Genomic DNA, 22,533 nt, shown 5'->3' with positions numbered 1-22,533 from the left:
CACATATAAATACATATTTTCATTTACATTAATACATTGCGATAAGGGATTTGGCAAATGCATTTTAACCTACAGAGCTTGCATTAGATTATCTTTTGTCATTAAGATTTGAATTTAGAACATCTAAAAAGCTAAAATTATATTTCCATTTAAATTTTAATATTTTAAGAGTTGAAAACAGTCTCTCACTAAAAATAAATCCATGAAGTTGGGCTGTCTTAAGCAGCACTTTAGCATATAATTGGGGGAGAGAGTAAGCCATATATATATTATAAAAAGATCTATTGTCAAAACAAGTAAACATTCAGCAAATAAGTTAATTTTAAAGCAAACATTCTATTAATCTTTAAATTAACAACTAAAAAGATCTTGTTGGTCTTTGATTATAGATAAGACTACCACCAAGATAGAAAATTTGACAAAATAGTTTATTTCAGATTTTTATACTAAATAAATTACAAAAGTCATCTTCTAATAGTATACAACAATTCATAGTTCTTGATTTACCTTCTATAATTGCTGCTATAACCTTTACCACGGGGTGAAGGGCCATGTACGAATCTACATGTGTTTCCATAGAGGCAGTTGCCAGTCTTCAGCCAGTTACGGCACTGTGTCTAAGAGACAGATATTACTATGTAAGTTCATATTTATTTCCAGAAAAAAGATGCTAGTGACACAAAGTTAAAACAAATGCTATCAAAATTCCAGCTAACCCGAGATGCATTACTCCCCAAATAATAAAAACATCAGGAAAAAAAAAAAGAAAAACCCATAAACCCTTCCATCCTTTTCACTCCTTTTTAGGAAACACATTTAAAACAATTTACTGAACCACGATTCCTACAACACAACAACCTGTTCACCTTTATGATACAAATCAGTATTCCAAGAACAGGATTGCAAGAGAACCTCTGGGACTGTACTGGTGACAACTCACCTCTGCTGCACTGCCCGTGCTGGGTCCAAGCCTCTCAAACACACTGGGTCTTCTGGATGTGCTATCAGATATGGTCTTGGTATTTTCCACCGTGACCTTCCTTCTAATTTTAGACATTTTGTACTACTTTAACCAAAAAAGAGAGAGGCAAAACTGTAAAATTCTTCAATTTTAAGTAACTGAGCCCATAACTTACAAGCAGATAAAACTGTAGATAATATTGTAAATTACAAGGGATTTTCCTCAGGAGAAAAAAAAGCATAAGAAAGGTCACAGGTTAAACAGAGGTAAACAAAAGCTATCTTCTAAAACACACCTTATCAGTGAATTTATAACTTTGAAATCTGTTGGCTAGAATTTTACTTCTTCTGCAGAGTGAACAAACAAGATTCTACTCAGTTTTCATAGTACATTCAACCTCAGAAAACACACTGTAAAATGTTTAGTTTCTAAGTTCCTTATAAAAGTTGTTTCAATATTTAGTAACTATCTTTTAAGGAAAATGTGCTATCATTCTCCATCAACTGGTTAACTGGAAAAAAAAGCTACATCAAAGAAAATAGGAAAATAAAATCAGGTGAGAATTTAATTGAGAGTAGAAATTGTTTTATACAGTTTACAAGACAACATTAGTTATGTTCCAAAAATCAGTTTGGGAGAAAAACTAATACTATTCAAATATTTTCTTTGTTCTACAGAGGTCAAAGAAGAATCAAGGATATTTATTTTCCAATAACACAAAAAAATCTCAACGTTGATAAAATGACTTTCTTTCAAACTAGGACAGGCCATAGAACTAGAAAGAGTGAAGGTGTTTCTACAATCTATACTACATCGAACATAAAGTCAAAGTTGCTAAAAGTAATGAACAGGCTATTTTACCGTTATTAGTAAGAAAAAAAGAATGACAAACTGTAAAAATATTTTAAAAAGCAAATATTAAAAACTAAAACCAGAATAGAAAACTAATCCAAGTATATAATCAGATGATTCAACTAGAAATGAAAATATCAGATAACAGTGGCATGATATACTTTAGAAACAATATTAAATTCTAGACCTAGAAAAACCTAGAGAATACTCTACTGTGGGAAGTGGGTAGGAACTGCCTAACGATGAGAAAGAAAAAAGAACCACACCGTATCACACTTCATACAATCTAAATATTAGTTGAAATCTTATTAGTAGTCAAAAGTTACTAGAATGAAGCATGGCAACTAAAGAAGTAAAAGTTCCAATTGGTATAGAACTAGTCTCTACAAAGTTCACAAATGCTCCTTAACATGGCTCCAAAGACATATCACTTGAAAGGAAATTAAATCATCGTAGTACCCAACCAAAACTAAAAAAAAAATTATAAGCAATGTTTGGTTCAGTTAGATACTTCTTCTCAGGTCACATTTTAAAAGGATCCAAAGAATAAGGACAACTTTTGACAAATGAACAAAGAGAATGAACCAAGAAAAAAACATGAAATGATACTATATGGTAGTTTTACATTGGAAAAATGTATATATTCTTCTTCTCTTCAAGATAAAATGTAATCATTATTTTAATACCAATTAATTTTAGTGATTTAAAGCAGTTACAAAATAACTTTAAAGTAATTACAAATTTTTAAAAACTAGGGTAGAGTGTCACATAAATGAACAAGAATTTGCTACAACATAAAATCACTTATGTATCAATTGTTCTCCAAGTAAGGAACTATATACAGTCAATCCTACATACTGGATTTAGTATTCTAAGATAAGCTTTGACTTAACTTTACTTGGGCTCATTCTCAGCCTAAATGTGAATTTACAGAGGAAAAGTTGGGAAAATTTCATATGTCCACTTGAAACATAAAGATTTACTGAACATAAAGAACTAAAAGCCAAGATAAAGCTGAGAAAGATCTTCTAGAAAATGTAGAGCTTTGATTAACTGAGAAAACCACTTTTTCACAATTTATAACTGAGCAGGATTTAATAAGTAAATATGTAACAAAATATATAGGTAAACAAATTTTTAGTTTCATTATATGTTACCATAAATACTACAAATATAAAAATACAGAGATGTACACTGTAATCCTAATTAATTCAATTTTTAAAACATTTATTAATAAATTTAAAATTGAATGGGTTGTAAAAGTTCCTTATTACCTATTATTAGTTATCTTGAAATTGAAAAATAGGCACACCATCCCATCACACTGCCTCAAGACTAACCCTAACCTTGTATTTTTCCCTGCACTATCAACGGAAATGGTTAGTTCTGCCCCCAAAACTCCTATCCCCAACATGGCCCCACTCTAACACACTTGCCTACAAAAAAAGTCAATGGTAGTTTTTTCCACAGTTGGGGCAACAAGCTATTTATTATTATACTTGATACATTGGTCATCTATCCTCTCCTTTCTTGTTTTCCTGAGGGCTCCAGGTATTAACCCTACTGTTTTTCCTCCTGTTCTGTAATCTGTTGCTTGGATCAGCACTCCTCTGCTCCCCTGACATACCGTTGGAAAGCAGGGCTCACAGCTTCTCTCCAATCGTACATCCCTAACATAAGCTTTGAACATTTCAAAGGGTTTCGAGTGCCATGTCAAAGACATTCAAGCAAGGAGGACTAATGATCCAATCAATCTTACCCTTCTCCTTGTATTCTGGCCACTAAAAAAGTTCCTTCCCACAGAGACAAAGCTGCTTTTACAGGTGACAACAAGAACTACTCAAGAGGGGCCAGCCCCATGGTCAAGTGGTTAAGTTCACGTGCTCCTCTTCAGCAGCCCAGGGGTTCGCAGGTTCAGATCCTGGGCGCGGACATGGCACCGCTCATTAGGCCACACTGAGGCGGCATCCCACATGCCACAGCTAGAAGGACCCACAACTAAAATATACAACTATATACTGCGGTGTTTTGGGGAGAAAGAGCAGAAAAAATAAAACTATTCAAGAATCACCTACACAGTGATGACCCCAGGAATTGTACCTCTAGCTGCTGTCGTCTTCCAACTTAGGAAAGAACAGCAATGAAGCAGAGACGTATACTCCTCTTTTCTCAGAGAATCCAACAGTGACAGATCTTACCCTAAAATGGCAATGAGTTTGAGTACCAGGTCTAGGTTACGGGGAGGTCCTAGAGTCCCGCCCCCAAAAAAACCAAAAAGAAACCTTCTATCTATTTATTTATCTGAAGCAAAAAGGTAAAAAGTAGGAACTGAAGTTTTCTAATTGAAAGAAGAGGAATTCTTCCGATCATCTATCTAGGAACTTCAATCAGTAGTCAACAAGCTATGTAAATATTATTACCGAAACATTCATGATTTTGCATAGATAAAATGCTTTATGCTCACAAAGAATATAAAATATAATATTTTAAATCTTATTCATCTAAATATACACACATAATCTACCATACATTAAAAAAGCATTTACTCATATATATTAATTAAGAACTGTTACCAACTAATGTGACTTAATTAGAATTTTCAATCTAACAACTTGAGCCCACAAAGGAAGAAAAATATCATAACCAAATAAAATGTAGATTTAACTGAGGAGGGAAAAAACATTCTCAATTAATATCCGAACAGGCTTCAATACGAAGTAAACGTTTCAAAGTATATGAGAGAAGTTAGAGACAATAAAATAAGATAAAAATGTAAATATTCAAGTCTTCCCTGTCTCAGAGACTTTGAAAGTTTTCCCTCCAGTTTTGTTTTCAAGTTACTCTTTGGCTTTCAGTTGCCATCACACTTCCACCCACATCATTGCGTCTCTCCCAAACACCAGCATTACTGAAGCCAGAGCAACAGTGGTGAAAGTCTACTGAGTTACGCCGCTATTTCTCCTCTCTACTGGCAGAGTGAATAAATATCAGAAGCTTTTATTACATTTTTTCAGTTAAAAAAAAAATGGCCAACACAAAGTTTGAATCTATTAAGATGCAATACAAGAGGTCTTCACAAATGGGAACTGTTGGTCTCTCTCCTAAAACTTACAATTATTACTGTGTACTCAAAACTTCATACTATAAATATGGCTGAGAAGAGAGAAACATACAGGGGCCTCTTTTTGAATAATTATTTCTGAAGCCTAATTACTAAAATCTTGTCAATAAAATATGTATCAGTTCTAGTATTTTCACTTCAATCCATAATGACATCTTTTTGAGGTCTCCTGGTAACACAAATGAAAGCATAAACCACTTTAATCTGGATGAGTAGCAGCATAATATTAAGATATTGCCAAATAATTAAGCAATTAAAACTACATAAATATACTAATAGTAGAATAAATCCCTATCTACTTAAGTTCTAAAATTAAAAGGGTTGTCTTAAAAATAATGAGGGTTATAAAAAATACATATTAAATAAAAATAAAATATTTCCCTATTTATATTTCATATTTTTGAAAGAAAAAAGTTAAGTTTATTTGATGCATAGTCTGGGAGAAATTTTTTTAAAGAACTTCCTAAAACAATCTTGACGATTGCTTATACGAGACAGACTAAAACAATCCCAAACTGAATTCCCAACAGAATTGACAGAACTAAACTGACTACACAGGTATGAGCAAGGCAATACTGTAGCACTGTACAGAAAAAATAACTTATTAAAAAGACTATGCACAGAGAATACCCCATGCTGGCAACTACTATGAAGTGAACAGAACTGCAACATACAAAACTATCAAAAAGAGTAGAAGACACTTTATATATCAACAACAGTTAATATTTCAACTGCTACTAAGTATCTGCTGAAATAGCTCCAACTCTGTATGAAAAGGAGAGTGGGGGGTGGGGGAGGTCAGGAAGACTAACATCCACTGAAAACCAATTCTTCAAATAAATATAAGTCAAACAATTTTGCTTTCTATACGTAAATACTAATGCATATTATAATACAAATGCACACCTATAACATTAAAATTTTAATAATCTGAACAGAAGTTAAAATAGCATCTACTTATTACATTTTAGTTTTAATTTACAGATACGAAAATTAGATGAATTCGTAAATCTTAAAAAATGCAATCAATGTTCAATGCAAATTACCAATAATTAGGATGCCAGTAAGAGGCATGTATGCGATAAAATTGGATCCTAGCAGACCCACACAGTAAGTCTTAGTTTCACGGTGCAGTTATTTTTACAGACACAAATTGCTACATACCTGTATCAACATTCTAAGTGTCTTGTCGAAACTGTCATGTTATAATCTAAATATCTCATTAATAAGTTGTAAATTATTTGAAAATCTACGTATTATGTCTACAAAACTCTCCAATATTATTGTCGCTTGAGGTACTAAAGCCAGTAATTTCAAATATTACAGAACTACACTCCACAAACTGGCACCATATACACATGGATTGTACTGCATAATTGGATTTATAGTTGGATTTATCCCAACAGTATCACGGACTTTGAAAACTTGAGGTGTGAAGATCTTTTCCAAGCTTTTTAAATTATTCCTTCAAAAAACCAAAAACCTGAAGAGACTGCTTACGCCCATTAATTTTCAAAGTGGTTCAAATTATCAGAAACCCTCGCATTATAACCGAATTATCTTGACACTAAGCTCCAGAAAAAGATCCTACCAATATCATTCAAGTAGTATCAACTTTGAATAATTTTCCAGCCATATAAATTACTTCAACCTACGTAGAGAAAATGCCAAACATCAGGTCCTCTCCTTTCTTTCCACCCTCCCCGGTCTGATAGATAGTTGCCAAAAGTAACTACTAGGGGAGGAGAAGATAAAGTAGCGCTCCTCAACTCCCAGGACCTAAGTCGTTAAGTTATCGCTGCTGGGAAATAAGTAAGACCTAATACCACCAAAAGTAAGATACTTTTCCCTAACAGGTCTGGAATGCGTCAAGACGGAGCCTTTAAATCTAAGACCCTATTCCTGCACCCTTTCATCGCATACAAATGCTAATACCGCGCAAGCTCACATCACACGGTAAACCGTACACAACGTTTCGTCTGAGCCCACCTCTCCCCTAGACAGACTCGCCAGAATCAGAACGAGGCCTAAGCACAGGGAGCTATTGCAGAGTTGAGGGTGGGATGCTGAAGGGAGAGCTGAAGATCCCGGCGTTACTCAAGCGGGGATGGAGGACAACTGGGGGCCTCCCCATCCCGGGTCCGCCCAACGCCTTTCCCCCGATACCCACACCCATTCTCAGAATTCAAGCTTACCTCCTCCCCAAGCTCCTGTCGTAAGCACGGTCCGAAAGCGCCACCGCCGCCACCGCTCCGAGGAGCGGAGGAGGCGACTCTGTCCCCGCGCCTGGCCCCGGGAAGCCGACGACGAGGAAAAGGAGGTGCGCGCGGCTCCCGGGAACCCGCCCTCGGCTAGCGAGGGACCCTCTGGGCGGCTGAGAAGCGGAGCCCGCCCGCTGCTTCGCCAGGGTCAAGCGAGACTGTAAAGTACGAAGAAAAAGGAGGAAGATACACGGGGCAGTAAGAAAATGCAATAAAACACCAGCAGGCCGCTAAGCAGTCGGCTCGCCTCAAAATGCCGCCGGAAGTCAATCTTTGCCCTGTTCCTCTGTGGACAGAAGCAGCTTCCGGCCGCCGCATTAGTCGTCAGCGCGCAGGCACCGCCCCCTCGTAGTCACGCCCCCCGGGCGTAAGGCCGACTCCGAGGAGTCGAAATTGTCAATCTTTGTGAGAGATCCCGGGGAGCAAACTGGGAAGCAGGCGGAGCCAAAATTCCCAATTGAGTGAATTTAAAAGAATTTCCCCCTTTTATTACGTAATTTCTTACAATAAACAGCTGTGAAAGTATGCACAATGCCACATTTGTTGTCGAAATTAACTACAGCCATTCATTCATGCGCTGCACAACGTTTATCGAGCGGCTGAGCTGGAGCGACAGGCGGTGTTTATCCTGTTTTTGACTCCCCTCGGCTTTCTGCGCCGCTGCCTATTGCTGTGGAGCAAAGGGAAAGCACGGTTGTGTTTTTAAAAGTGCAAGCAGAAATTTATTGAAAATTTGGAGCAGAAATCTTTACTGTACTTCTGACCACGTTTCCTTTTGTTGTTTAGGGTCCAATGATCTGCATGAAACTAATTATTAAAATTGCTTGAGATGGCTAGTCAAACGTCGCGAATCAAAGAAAAAGCCAGTATCTAGCCTCTTACAATTTTTTTTAAAAAAAGGAAAAATGTGAACCTTTGTCTGCCTTAATTTTAAGGTATCATTTATTTTGTTCTTTGAGAAAAACGAGGAATAGGAAAACCTTTTATCAAAACTACTGATAAAACTTAAAAAGAAACTAGTACAATGATTTGGTCTTCTTGGAATCAGTAAATTAACATAGGGGAGCAGAGTGAAAAAATGAAGGGCATTAAACATTTCTGACGACGTGCCAAGCTATTTTAGAGACAGCAGCGAGAGCTTCTGTGCAAGTGGGTCTGATGTAACGCGCTGGCAGCAAGAATCCATATCTGCCTGTATCTCGAAGTTCAATTGTAAACGAATATTTGATACCCAGGTCATGGATCCAGTCATCCGAACCCCCAGGAGCTAGGTCTACAGGAAGAAAAAAGAAATTAGTTTTGGAAATGTAGACGTTTCAAGTTAACCAACAAAAAGAGATTTTTTCCCCTAAAAATATAAATTGCTTTGCTTTTTCTGATTATTAAATAATCTAAATTTCTGGTAGAAAATGGAGATTGGAGGAAAATAGGTTAAAGAAGAAAATAAAAATTATCATAACCCTACGAAGGAGTGATAATCGCTACTAATATTTTAGGGTTGGGTTTTTTTTTCCAGTACATACTAGAACATACTTAATTTTTTTCTACATAAATAAGATCATCCTATACATGCTGTTTTGTAACATTTCTAAACATAATCTATGGTGACCAGCTTTATGTATTAATGAGTTCAAATCTACATTATTTTTAACGATCTCATAGCATTGCATTGTAAAGCTGAATATAATTAATTTAAATAATTTATTTGGAGACCTTTAGATTTTTTTTCTAATTTCTAATTAATATAAACAACTTTACAATGAACATCCTTGTTTATGCATAAATTGCTTCTTTGTTTCCTTACAATAGTCTTTCCTAGAAGTAGATTTGTTAGTCTAAGGGTATGTACTTTTTACAGTTATACTACATGTTGCCAAATAGCCTTCAAAAGAATTGAACTAATTTATACCTCCACTAGCCAGGTATGAATATGCCCACTTCCCCCTCCCACACCATCCATGGGAATTATGCATTTCTGGCAAATTTATGGGGGGAAAATAATATCAAATTATCTCACTTTATGTTTGTTTGTTTACCACTGACCTGAACATTTTGTTTGGTATATTTATTGTCCACCTTTATATATGTATATAGTATATATATATATTATATATATATAATATATATATATATATTTTTTTTTTTTTTGCTGAGGAAGAGTCCCCCTGAACTAACATCTGTTCCAATCTCCTCTATTTTGTATGTGGGTCACCACCACAGCATGGCTGATGAGTGGTGTAGGTTGGTGCCAGGGATCCAGATCCAGGAACCTGGCCACCAAAGTGGAGCTTGCTGAACTTAACCCCTATGCCATGGGGCTGGCCCCTATGTTTTTTACTAATTGTCTTTGCTCATTTCTCTACTTGATTCATTTTATAGATTATTTATAAAAACAACATTTGGGTTATTTGCTCTGTGTAATACATAGACTTTTTTTTTCTTACTTGGTTATTTAACTCTCAACCTGGTTTATGGCAGGGTTTTATATCAAAATGTTTTGTCTATCTGGAATTTATTTTGGAGAAAGACAAGTTAGTAATCTAATTAAGTTTCTTTGTGTGTGTGGGTAACTTGTCAGTTTTTCCAACCCTATTAATTGAGTAAGATAACATTCTAACTGATTGAAATGTCTTCTTTATGAGATACTAGACCTCCTTAGATATTTGGATGTCTTTCTGTACTCACTACTTCCTTCTTTTGATCTGTTTCTTCCAGGCTCAGTTTGTCTTAATTACTATAGGTTTATAATGTGTTTTAATACTTGGTTGGGGCAAATACTCTCCTGTCTTATTTTTCAGAATTTTACAATCTTTCATCAAATTTATTATTTCAAATGAAGTTCAAAATCATTTAAGTGTTCATTGGGATCGCATTAAATATACAAATTAATTTAGAACACTGACACATTTTTTATATTGCTTTTCCACTCAAAAACCTTTTTATTTGTCTTCTTTTATGTACATCAGTAAAATTTTCTAGGTTTTTCATATAGATCATACAGATTTGTGTGTGTACACACATATATACATTGAACAATGAATCCATATATATGTAGTATCTATTTGTATATATGTGTTCATATGTATATATGTACATGGAGGGAAGACAGTAGGATCTTTTTTCCATTTTCTTTTCTACCTGATTTTTTTGATATATAAGAGAGTTATAGATTTGAGTACGTTTAGTTCATGGTCAGCCACCTTACTCAACTCTTTCATTGTTACTAATATTTTTGGTTGATTTTCTACTGTTTTCTAGGTAGACGATCATATAATATGCAAAGTGATCATTTTGCCTCTTTCTAATACCTATGCTTGAATTAATTACACAGGTGTTTACTGAAGCATTGTTTATAATATTGAAAGATATCCATCACCAGTGGGTTAGTTAAGCTATTCATTCATTCAGCAAATATTTCCAACAACCATTATCAATATTTGGCATTTATTCCTCTGGCCATTTTCCTGTGCTTACACCCACACACACATAGATGTGTCCTGAATGAATGAATGTGTGGAGGTGGACTGATTTCATCATAACAGCAAGTTGCTCTAGAAGCTCCTCCAGCCCTGAGGTACTATGGTCATGCTCTTGAGAACACTAGTAGAGAAGAGAATGAGAGTCAAGAAAGCTCTGAATCGTAAAAGGCAGTTGTGGGGTTCCTCCGTGACAGAGCGAGGACCTGGGTTCGCAAAGGCAGCAGTGGACAAATGATACCAAGAGACAGAGATACCGTGTGGACCAATCTGGCTCCAGTTTGTTCCGAGACAATTTTGGGTGGTTGAGGAGGAAGAAGAAAAGGACTTTCTACTAATAGGGCATCTGGTGCTGAAGCAATTTATTGAAAATAATATGAATGTAGTAATTAATATGAATGCGTTTTTATACCCCTGTAGACCATTCCTGTTAAAGGAAACTGGGGCTTTTGAAATCTTGTCACAAGGCCTTTTCACATGACATTACCTCTCCCTGGTTTGTCCCCATACCTTTTTTAGTAACCACTTACCAAGTAGGTCTCCCGGAAATGTCACCTACAGAGACCTTCCTGGGCCACTTTAGCTAAGTAGCCTTCTCTCTCCTGCAGTCATTCTCAAACCCATAAGCCTATATCTCCACTTATCAGTAGGATTATATTAAATTTTACTAATTAATTGTTTACATCAGAGATTGGCAAACTTTTCTTGTAAAGGACCAGACAGTAAATATTTTAGGCTTTGTGGGCCACATGGTCTATGTCACAACTACTCATCTCTATTATCATGAAAGCTATTATAGCTAATATGCAAATGAATGGATGTTTGACAAAACTTTATTTGTGGAGACAAATTTGAATTTCATATAATTTTCACGTCACAAAATCTTATTCTCCTTTTGATTTTTTTTCAACCATTAAAAAAATGGAAAGACCATTCTTAGCTTACAGGCTATACAAAACAGGCAGGGGGCTGAATTTGGCCTGGCCGTCATAGTTGGCTGACACCTGGTTACATGTTTATTTTCTGTTCCTGTTCTCCCATCTCCCCCTCCAGCTGAAAAAGAGCAAAATTACTGTTTGTCATTCCACTGTGGGTAGAAAAAAGTCCCTCAATAAAATATCTTCCAGTAGAAATTCTTTTAAAGTGTTTGTTAAGGGTTTGACACATATATGTTGTCATCAGTGTGATACAAGTAGAAGACATTCAACTACAGTGTACTATGAGCTATACTCTTGGGCATAGGCTGCCACTAAAAAGCACCTAAAGTAAATGGTGTTCCCTAGCTTTGTACAGCATTCAACCTGAACAACCTTACATGGTGGCCCTGAGCATCTTACAAATTCTTTTGACACTTTATGAACTTTTCTGCTTCAGTTGCTTAGTGTGATGCCAATTCTATAATCCCGACTCTATAGCAATGAACGTAATTTCTTAAATATCATTTTGGCTTATTTTTAATGTATTCATTTATTCAGATAGCCTTGTTCAGTGCTGTCATAGCTGTTATGCCTCCCTTTCTTATTGTTATAATCCAATTGTTTTATATGGGACCTTGTTTAAAGATTCCATTTAGAAAAATTAAATCCACACAGAAAAACCAAACACAGATTTGTTTAGTACCTCACAGTTCTCCGAGATCTTAAGAAGAAATACTTACATAAACTTTCTGAACCGCTGCCATGTGTATATATAGTATTTTTACTAGCAATCTCAATAGCGTGGACTGCTTCACTGGCCAGTAGAGACTGAAATCAATAGGATATGGAATTTCAGTTAATGTGCAGCTTTGAAAAAAAAACCCAATCACATATTAATTGAATCAAACTGTATATATGAAGAAATAGAGAGTAGAATGGTGGTTACCAGAGGCTGGGGGGGCAGGGAGGAATGGGGAGACGTTGGTCAAAGGATGCAAACTTCCAGTTATAAGATGAATAAGTTCTGGGGATCTAATATACAGCATAATGACTACAGTTGACAACTTTGTACCATATACTTGAAGGCTGCTAAGAGAGTAGTCTTAAATGTTCTCACCACAAAAGAAAAAAATGATAATTATGTGAGGTGATGGATGTGTTAACTAACTTTATTGTGGCAATCATTTCACAATATATGTGTGTATCAAATGATCACATTGTACACCTTAAACTTAAACAATGTCATATGTCAATTATAGCCCTATAAAGCTGGAAAAACCCTGTATATATTAAAAATCTGCATTTATCCAAAAGGCATATTAAGAGGAATAAATTAGCTTAAAAAACTTTTTTTGCTTATAGAAATCACAGTTGGGTAGCTTTAAACACAGACTCTTCCAATACATTGAAAATTTTTATTTAATTTGAAGAAATAATTCTCACATGCCTTTTTAAGAAACTCATTTATTCTATAAAATGAAGTATAACTATATTTCAAAGGCAAATGACTTAGGGTTATCCTATTGCTAGACAAAATTATCACCAGACTTTAAATACAACTTCTCTAAATACATCTACCTAATGCATTCCTTTCTCACAAACTCTATTTTCTTCTTACGTAAAATGTCTAATAATTCCAAAAGACTAATTAAATAAAAAAGATTACGTCCCCAGTATGAAGCAGGATAATAACTAAGTCTCTGGTCCACTACGTTTGTTTCCAGCATGCTCAGATATTCTCTGAAGTTGAACTGGCATCACGGTATTCACTGTCACTCTCTTGAACACCCAGAGGAATATCAGTGGCTATTCTGTTGTGCCATTCCTTTGTTTTAAAAAAAAGTTTTAATGGAACCCCATTGTCTACAGAATAAAATGCAAATTTATTCTGACATTCAACAAGCTGACCTCGGGCCAGCCCAGTGGTGCAGCGGTTAAGTTCGCATGTTCCGCTTCTCCGTGGCCAGGGGTTCCCCTGTTCGGATCCCGGGTGCAGACGTGGCACTGCTTGCAAAAGCCATGCTGTGGTAGGCATCCCACATATAAAGTAGAGGAAGATGGGCATGGATGTTAGCTCAGGGCCAGTCTTCCTCAGCAAAAAGAGGAGGATTGGCAGTAGTTAGCTCAGGGCTAATCTTCCTCAAAAAAAAAAAAACAAGCTGGCCTCATCCACTTTCTGATGGTGTCACACTCCACTTTCCCACCGTCACAGCCCCCTGGACATACTTCCTGGGGGGACCGCCATTTCCTCAGCTTGGAATGTCCTCCTTTCCCTGCCGCCCTATGGAAATCCTATCTTTCAATGTCTCGCTAAAATTGTATTTTTTTCCTTGACGTCAATAGCACTTTATCATCCCTTTTTCTTTACAATATGTCACCCTTAATAGATGATTAATTCCTCAAGGACAGGGACTTTATCCCCTCACTTGCCTCAGCGCTTCCTTCTGAATCAATTAATGAGGCCACCCCTTGCTATCCCAGTCAGAAGTGAGTTCTACCATCTGTGCCACTTATTCAGTAGTTACTGTACCTTGGAGTACAGCTGTTTGTAACATTGGCTGAGGGCTGAGCTCCCTGAACATGTCCAATTCTCTTAAAGGGCGGGGTCCTACCTAATGCTTCTATCAATGTCCATCCAACGCAATATTTTATGCATAATAACTCTCAACAAATGCTTGTGGTAATAGTAATTCAAAAATAAGGCAAAATCAGACTAATTCTATTTCCAAATCATGATAAATATCTTTTCATTTCTTCAAAGATAACACCAATAAAGGAGTCCTCCTTCCAAGTTTTTCCTTGAGAAAAAAGAGAATTGCAAGTGGCAAGTATGTTTATGCTCTAAATGAGCTATTTTCAGAAAATATAAATAACCTTGTATTTGTCATCAGCAATCCCTAGACCCTAATGTGGCTATAGTTTATTCTGTTAAGAGAACCAGAACAAAATGAGTCAGTAAGAAACAACCGCTACATAAAGATCAGACCTTGGACAAGAATCAAACTGTTGCCATAATACTTCCATTGTCTGGAAAACATCTAGGATGAAGATTTGGCCAAGTCTAGCCACAATCCATCAAAAATCCTTGCATCCTTTGCCATCAACCTAAACACAGAATATCTGGGCCCGAAAAGTGGTGAGGCGATAGCAGACTGTGTGAGTCCTCTTTGAACTTCCTATACCTTCCTCCACATTCCAAAAAAAAGGTGGCCGGGGGTGGTAGGGGGGTGGTGCTCTTGCCCAATGCTGAAATCAGAGGTGCTTTGAATAGAACCAAACTCCTGGGGTTAGGGAGGTCAGTGTGCAGACAATTCCTGATGCTAGTATCAAATGGATGAGTGTCGTGCTGTGACTTGATCCGTGGATGGCTGTCTGAGAAAGCTAGCGACCACACAGCAGACTCACAATTCCAGAGACTCATGTCCTTGTCCTGGCTCATATGGTTTCATATGTAGATCAGGTCCAGGTGGAATGATGCCCTCCTGACTTTCAAGGAGCGTATCTGACATTTTCTTAGGGAGCCCATCTCCTGGACTGAAGGTCATGTCCTCAGGGTAAGGCCCAGTTCTTTACCTGAACCCTGACCCAGGGGGACACTCGCTAGAGATAGACCAAAATATAAAACTCCTTTCCATTTTTCCTCTAGAGGAGACATTTTTCCCCACAGTTTTTGATCTTGACTTCAGTGTTATTTTATTTCCGAAATGTTAATGCGAAAAATAATTAAGCAGCACTTACCAGTTCCTCGTGGTCTTTGCTTTTGCTTCTGTTATAGGAATATGGAAACACTATCTTCTGGGAGTATGAATGTATACTGATGTAAGCTTTAATGTGGTTGATATTTCTTCTCAAGAAATCAGCCACTGCCTTCACTTCCGGTTCCGACTCAGGGTAAGGTCCACAGTAGATCTCTGCACACGAGAAGCTTGATGCACCTTCCTCTGGAGTGAAATGGATAGAGTGGAATTACGGGGGGATGCGCATACTGTTGTAATTTGTGATTCCCATGACGATGTATTCTCCTTGGTATCTACAGTGTAACATTTGTAGATAAATGGATTAGATCAAGCTCTGTAAAGAACCTATTTCTGCTGTGCACTAAATGTTGCTTATGTTTCTTTTAAAGTCAGATACTTAGATGCCCTCATAGTGGACACTCCAACTGTTGCTGCCTGGGGGCAGCCAAGTTGCCACTTTGAGAAAGTGGCTGAGAGAGTCTCAAGATGCCAGCCCCGACTTCAAACTTGTGGTTATGTGAGAAAAATAAACCCCATTTTCTTTAGTCCATTATGAATTTGTTTTTTCTGATATATGTAGTTTAAAAATTACTAATCAATATAGTTCATAAAAGAAAAGTCTCATTTGGGAACTCAAAAACACACATCTGCCTTCAGTGCTATTTCTAACTTGCTAAAGTGGTTTGCTAAATAAAATGGGATGGTGATAATTGTTGCCAGAATAATATTTATTCTCTCCTTTGAGAGATTATAGTATATACCACTTAGGATGGTAGTCTACCTTCCAACACTTCTCCTTTCTGTCCCTAATTCACAGGGGTGGAGCCTCAGGGAGCCACCTCTGACCCCAAAAATTATTCCCTTCTGGAAACAGTTGACTAGCCCTGAATTGTGTCCCTAACTTGTATTCTGCCAATCCAAATCCCTCCACTGATAACTTGAAATCCAGATGAAGATGCTAGTCTCTCAGTCCAGCTGCTCTCTTGAACAAAGAAGATAATGACAGTAGCACAGAGCACATGCTATAGATCAGGAACTCTGCTAAGATTTATGTGCATTATCTCATTTAATCCTCACAATAATCCTATGAAGTAAATACTGTTATTTTAGGATATGCAAATTGGACATTCTTGGTAGTAAACATCCTTTACAATAAGAGGCTACGTGGCATATTGTTAATTACCCAATCACTTGATTCTAATCTTGACTTCACCATTTTGTAGCTATATGGCCTTGGATAACTTTTTTTAAACCTATCTATACATCAATTTCCTTATCTGCTAAATGGAAAAATTATACATTAAAGGAGGATTTAATGAGGATTCAGTGAGCTAATGCATATAAAATGCTTTGCACAGTGCCTGGCATATACTAAGTGTTCAGTAACTGTTGTTTCTCGTTGTTGTTGTCATCATCATCACGACCATGTGGATTGGCACTCGAAAAAGTCAGTATGCATCCCAGAGATGAGATGGGGAGAGAAAGGACTCAGTACACCTACTATGCTCCAGGCCCAGTTCCAGTCTGTTTCTGAGTCCCAGCTGCACCCCTGCCTTTGGGTTCCAGGGGCTGCTCCATTATCCTTACAGAGTCTGCCTTTCTTACTTAAACTTGCTCTGCTTTCTTCCTGCTATTTGCAACAGAAACAACCTTAATGTTTGTTAAACATTCATTTTCCCACAAGGAAATGTTGTGCTGAATATCCAAGGCCTTTCCAACCATTTTATTTGTTTTAATTTTTAACCAATGTGATTGGCCAAACCATTTTTGATAGTTCAGTCACCTTTGAATACAACCGGCCTCTTTTTCCTGACACATAGTTCTAGAGAACAGAGACTATATATTGGAGGTAGAGGTGAGGGAGGACATAAAAGAGTTGAGGAGAGAGGTTATATCCTAATATGAGTGCTCAGACCAGAGCTGTACAATAGAAATATAATGCAAATAATCAATTTAAAAAAAGAAATAGGTAAAACTAATTTTAATAATATAACTTATCTAAGCCAATATGTACAAAATATTTTTATTTCCGATGCAAACAATACAAAAATTATTCATGAGGTCTTTTTACTTTTTTCACACTAAGTCTTTGAAATCTGGTGTGCATTTTACACTCACTGCACATCTCAATTCAGACAAGCCACATTGCAAGTGCCCAATGGCCACATGTGGCTACTGGCTACTATAGTGGACAGCACAGCTTCAGATTCTCATTCTGTGACTCTCATTCTAGTGATTTCAAGCATTTTGGTGGGAAGAGCCAGGCAGAGTCAGGAAACTTGAGTTTGAGACTCTGCTTTGCCATTAAGCAGGCGTGTTCATCTTTTAATGATGAATATGATGAAGGGCCAGTTACTTCATCTCTCTCTCAGCCTGCGGCACTTCATCTATACCAGGAGGTAGATGGTCTACCAGGTCCCTTCAAGCTCAAGCCTTCTTTGATCCATAGGCATGGAATCAAAAAATATCTGGAATAGGCGAATTCATAGAGACAAAAGGTAGATTAGAAATTACCAGGGGCTGGGGCAAGTGGGGAATGAGGAGATAATACAAAGTTTCTGTATGAGATGATTAAAAGTTTTGGAAATGGGGGCCAGCCCAGTGGCAGAGTGACTAAGTTCGCATGCTCTGCTTCGGCAGCCCAGGGTGCAAAGGTTCAGATCCCGGGCGTGGACCCAGCACTGCCTGTCAAGCCATGCTGTGGTGACATCCCACCTAAAATAGAGGAGGATTGGCACAGGTGTTAGCTCAGCAACAATCTTCCTCAGGCAAAAAGAGGAAGATTGGCAACAGATGTTAGCTCAGCAACAATCTTCCTCACACACACACACCCACACACACACAAAAGTTTTGGAAATGGATATTAGTGATGGTTGCACAAGGCTTTGAATATACTTAATGCTGCTGAATTGTACATTTTTAAAGTAGTTAAAATGGCAAATTTTATGTTACATTTATTTTACCACAATAAAAAGATAATTTTAAAAAAACACCCTAGTCTCATAGGAAAAGGAATAAAGGATTTTCCACTGTATAACAGTTGCAAAAACTTTGTAGTTTAACTTAACATTTCAGAAAATGAATGGAGCTTATCTTAGGAAGTTTGAGACCAGAGGTCCTCACAAAACACCCCCTGTTAAGGACTGAATTTTGTCGTCCCCAAATTCACATGCCAAAACCCTAACCTACAATGTGCTATATTTGCAGATAGGGCCTTTAAGGAGGTAATTAAGGTTTAATGAAGTTACAAAGGTGGAGCCCTGCTCTAATATGGTTGGTGGCCTTCTAAGAAGAGAGTGAGACAACAGGGATGCATGCACACAGAGAAAAGACCGTGTGAGGACACAACGAGAGGTGGCCATCTGCAAGCCAAGGAGACAGCCTCAGGAGTCACCCACCCTTGTAACACCTTGATCTTGGACTTCTAGTCTCCAGAACTGCAAGAGATAAATTTCTCCTGTTTAAGCCACCCAGTCTGTGCTATTTTGTTATGGCAGCCCTACCCAATGAAGATACCCCCACTTGCCCCTCTCATTCCCAGCTCCAACACACACACACACACACACACATACAGGCGCACTATTTTAATACAGAGGAAGGGTAAAATGAACATAAAATGAATAAGTAGGCTTGATATGTCACTTCCTGTTAATAAGTGAGGTGCTCTTTTAGATCCCTTACAAAGTCTCACAAAGGCACGTGTAGTTATAGGGACAAGGAAGAGATAGGATTGAGTTCTTTCTCACTGGCTTGCTTACATAGTACTGAAGAGATGCTGGGGCACTTGGTAAAACAAGAGTCCTCACAATTACTTCTTTTATCTGGAATTCTCTCTTGTCTGTAAGCTTGCTGCTTCTGTTTCTGTTTTTAACTCTTGTGATAAGTAATAACAGCACCATGCCTGAGACGGTCCTGCCATATTGCTTGATGGCAATAGCAATATATTTTGACTACGTGGCTGTTCAAATTAGGTAACACTGGCTTCACCATGAAAATCAAGTAAAATAGAGCACCAAAAGAGCTTGAAGATAAAATAAGTTCCAAAAGGGAACTCATAACTGAAGAGTGATGGTCAGACAGAGAAGAATTTCCATAAATTTGTAGTCAGTCAGCTGGCTTCATATCCCAGCTCTGGTAATTCCTAGCTCTGTGCTCTCCAGCAAGGGACTTAGCCTTTTAAAGTCTGGGTTTCTCCATCCATGATATATAGATAACGGAATCATCTATAGTTTTGGAATTGTTTAGTTTTGTTTTGCAGCTGTTTCCTAAATATAGTAACTATGAAATATAATGGGAGGGAGGAGAGTGAACTAACACCCACCTACCTGAGAGCAGACAACGTTCTTGAACGCCCAAATCAGTATTCACTGAGTCCCTTAACTCATTCAAATCAGAGAATGATAAATTTCCACGGTGCTAGACATAAATTGATCTTTGTGATAATCATGAAAGAAACAACTTAAGTAACTGAATAGTGAACACAAAGGAAAATGTTTTCAAACACTCTAGAAGTAAACATTGACCTATGCAATTGAAAATGAGAGGAGCTCACCCAGCTCTGGTCTTTGATATCCTAATGAGGAATGTTATTTATTTATGAAAATAAGAAATGTAGCAGTCACTTCCTTATTATTCTAGAAAAATTAAATTTTGGAATTTTGAAGCTAGAAAGGACCTTAAAGAACTGGTCCAACTTGCTTCTTTTAAAGATATGGGAATGGCAGGCAGGAAAGGTTAAGGTGATTTGTTGACTCTAGTCAACATTCATAGCATTACATTTAACTAAAAGTTATTATTTAAATTATTTCCTGATTCAGACAGGCCTCCCCTCTAATTAGTTTGAATTAATGGGCTTTCTTTATGGCTATCACCTTTTTAATGAAGATACAAGGCTATAAATAAAGCAGACCACCTACCACACCAGTGTTTGGAAGCAAAGTTCCTGTTCAGGTCTGTTCCAATGCAAGGGTTGTTTCCATGAAAAGAACGGTTCTTTCTCCACATTCGATTCTAAATAAACAAAATAAAGATAACCAGAGTGGCCATGTTTTTGGTTAAGTTGCCAACATTATGTTTCTCTCCTCAACTCCATCACTTCCGTTTGTCATCACAACATTCCTTTCACACAGTCTCTGTTTCTATCCGGGTCTCAACTGGGTCCACTCAAACTGTTTTATTTTGAACGAAATGAAATGGTAATATCTGATGAGTTTTGATCTATAGAAATAAGAATTTCATTTGGTTTGCTAGGCTGCTTACTGACCTTCTTGTTTGGTCTTGTTCCCTTTAAATCAATTTTATGCATCATCATTTTCATTTCCTTCTATAAAAGTAAAATAACTATTTCAAATCAAATTAAAACTATGAGTCATGAGTTTCTTTTTTTCTAATTGAAATATATTTGACATATAACTGCGTAAATTTAAGATGTACAATATATTGATTTGGTATATTTATATATTGTGATATGATTGCCATTGTAGTGATAGTTGGCACTTCTATCACATCACATAATTATTATTTCTTTTTTGTGGTGGGAATAATTAAGATCAAGTCTCTCAGCAAGCTTGATGATTATAACACAACATTGTTGGGTCATGAGTTTCAAGGCTCTGAATTCAACACTCTCATTTAAAAGTTACAGGATGTAGAGCTGTGAAGACTCCTCGCCCGGTAGCTCCTTTGATTGTACTGATTCGACTCTGATTTTTAAACATAGAGCAAATATCCCACTGGGTTCTTGGGGCAAACTGGGAGTTTGATCATGTAAACAGTTGCATGGACTTTGTTTGAGTCCTGGGATTCAGATGATGTGGCACCTTTTCCCCTACTCTCACCGACTCTTCAGCCAAGCCTCCAGTCTGCTTCTAATCCCAGGCCTGTGGTTTGGTAGCGAGACAGTTGTTCTGGAGAACTCAGGTCTCAAACTGCAGGGACTAACTGGCAGAGTTGTGACACAAAGGACAGTTGGGGAGTAGGAATATCTAAAGGGTGGCTGAACTCCACTGTGATTCAGGTGACGGCATAAATTTATTTTAATATCAATCTATAAACATGACCATTTACTGAACACCAAACTTGTGTTAGGTACTATGCTAGGTACTTCTCATTAACTTAGTTCAGGATTTGCCCATTCTCACCTACAAATTTTTGTTCACAGTATTCTTCTCACCTGACATGACTTTTTCATCATTCTTCTTCACCATTCCCATCTCTTCTGCTTAAATTACCTCCTATGTGAAATAATTCCTGTATAATTCCACATGTTTCTAATCATTGAAATTATTTTCATTCCCCTTAGTATTTGTTTGTGCTACTCAAGTAGGTTTTTCAGAACTTTATATACTCAATTATGTTCTTATGTGTTTCTCATTAAATCAGAAAGGACTGTACTTCATATTGCTTGAGTAATTTTACATGAATCATGATGTCGATGGACTAGAAATACCATTGATAATGGTTTCCAGTATGGAGGAGACTAACCACGGTACTCATACTATGTTCATGATTGAGTTAAAGGGGACTCAGGTTTAAATGTGCATATTGCTTAGAATGCAATTCTGTTGAATGTCTCCTCAGTTTGAATGCTGTTCTAACTCTTGCAATTCATGATTTTACAAATCAAAATGCTATTCAAATGATTCCTAGTAAGAATGAATAGATCTAGGTATTCTTCACCAATGGTAGCTAGCATCACAAAAAGAGATACAACTAGACATTGTGCGCATCCTGTTGTGAGAACATACTACCCCGATGAAGCAGTCTTTCCAAAAAAGTCTAACCTGAATCTGATTAAGCTTCTAGAATCCAAATATCAAGTTTCAGAAAACACAGAGGACAGAGGAACATGTTGAACTGCAACATGACAATGCAATTAGTAAATCCGGACAACGGGAAACTCTTTTCTTCAATGAAAAAATTGCAAGGAGAAAAAGCAGAAGAGAAAGAGCAAGACGGAGGGTGAATCTATGGATTAAAATAAAATTAAAAGATATATAAACCAGTCTCAACATATTAGTGTTATTTGGACCCTTAATCAAAGAGATAAACTTTTAAAAAAGTTATGATACAATTGGAAAGTTAAATACTGATTGGACATTTTATATTATTAAGTAATTATTGTTAATTTTTAGGTATAATTGTATTTTGGGTTTTTTTTTAAAGCCCTCTATTAGAGATGCATCCTGAAATGTTTACCAATGACATGA

At 37.0% G+C, this 22,533-nt stretch overlaps 2 protein-coding genes across 9 annotated transcripts in view; both read right to left on the bottom strand.

The window, feature by feature from the left end:
* The window catches only part of ZC3H13 (zinc finger CCCH-type containing 13), a 97,152-nt gene extending 89,631 nt beyond the window's left edge, over window positions 1-7,521 (bottom strand). For 5 of the 8 annotated variants that reach the window (XM_014838892.3, XM_014838895.3, XM_014838896.3 and 2 more), the window contains exons 1-3: window positions 7,130-7,509; window positions 941-1,066; window positions 508-617 (exon numbers count right to left, since the gene is read on the bottom strand). In XM_014838892.3, coding sequence (XP_014694378.1) covers window positions 508-617; window positions 941-1,057 — 227 coding nt within the window. In that variant the 5' untranslated portion in view covers window positions 1,058-1,066; window positions 7,130-7,509. Of the gene's footprint in view, window positions 1-507; window positions 618-940; window positions 1,067-7,129 lie in introns of all 8 variants that reach the window. The other 3 variants (XM_014838894.3, XM_070520682.1, XM_070520683.1) reach the window with 1 other exon arrangement.
* Window positions 7,522-8,109: 588 nt separating this feature from the next.
* Window positions 8,110-22,533, bottom strand: part of CPB2 (carboxypeptidase B2) — a 50,564-nt gene continuing 36,140 nt past the window's right edge. Inside the window, exons 8-11 of the mRNA XM_014838900.3 lie at window positions 20,242-20,335; window positions 15,327-15,529; window positions 12,329-12,416; window positions 8,110-8,468 (exon numbers count right to left, since the gene is read on the bottom strand). Coding sequence (XP_014694386.1) covers window positions 8,284-8,468; window positions 12,329-12,416; window positions 15,327-15,529; window positions 20,242-20,335 — 570 coding nt within the window. The 3' untranslated portion in view covers window positions 8,110-8,283. The remainder of the gene's footprint in view (window positions 8,469-12,328; window positions 12,417-15,326; window positions 15,530-20,241; window positions 20,336-22,533) is intronic.

This window comes from Equus asinus, chromosome 11 (genome assembly GCF_041296235.1).
Source record: "Equus asinus isolate D_3611 breed Donkey chromosome 11, EquAss-T2T_v2, whole genome shotgun sequence".
NCBI lineage: Eukaryota > Metazoa > Chordata > Mammalia > Perissodactyla > Equidae > Equus > Equus asinus.
Note: the sequence above shows the minus strand (reverse complement) of the source record. Positions and strands in the feature narration are given on the sequence as shown.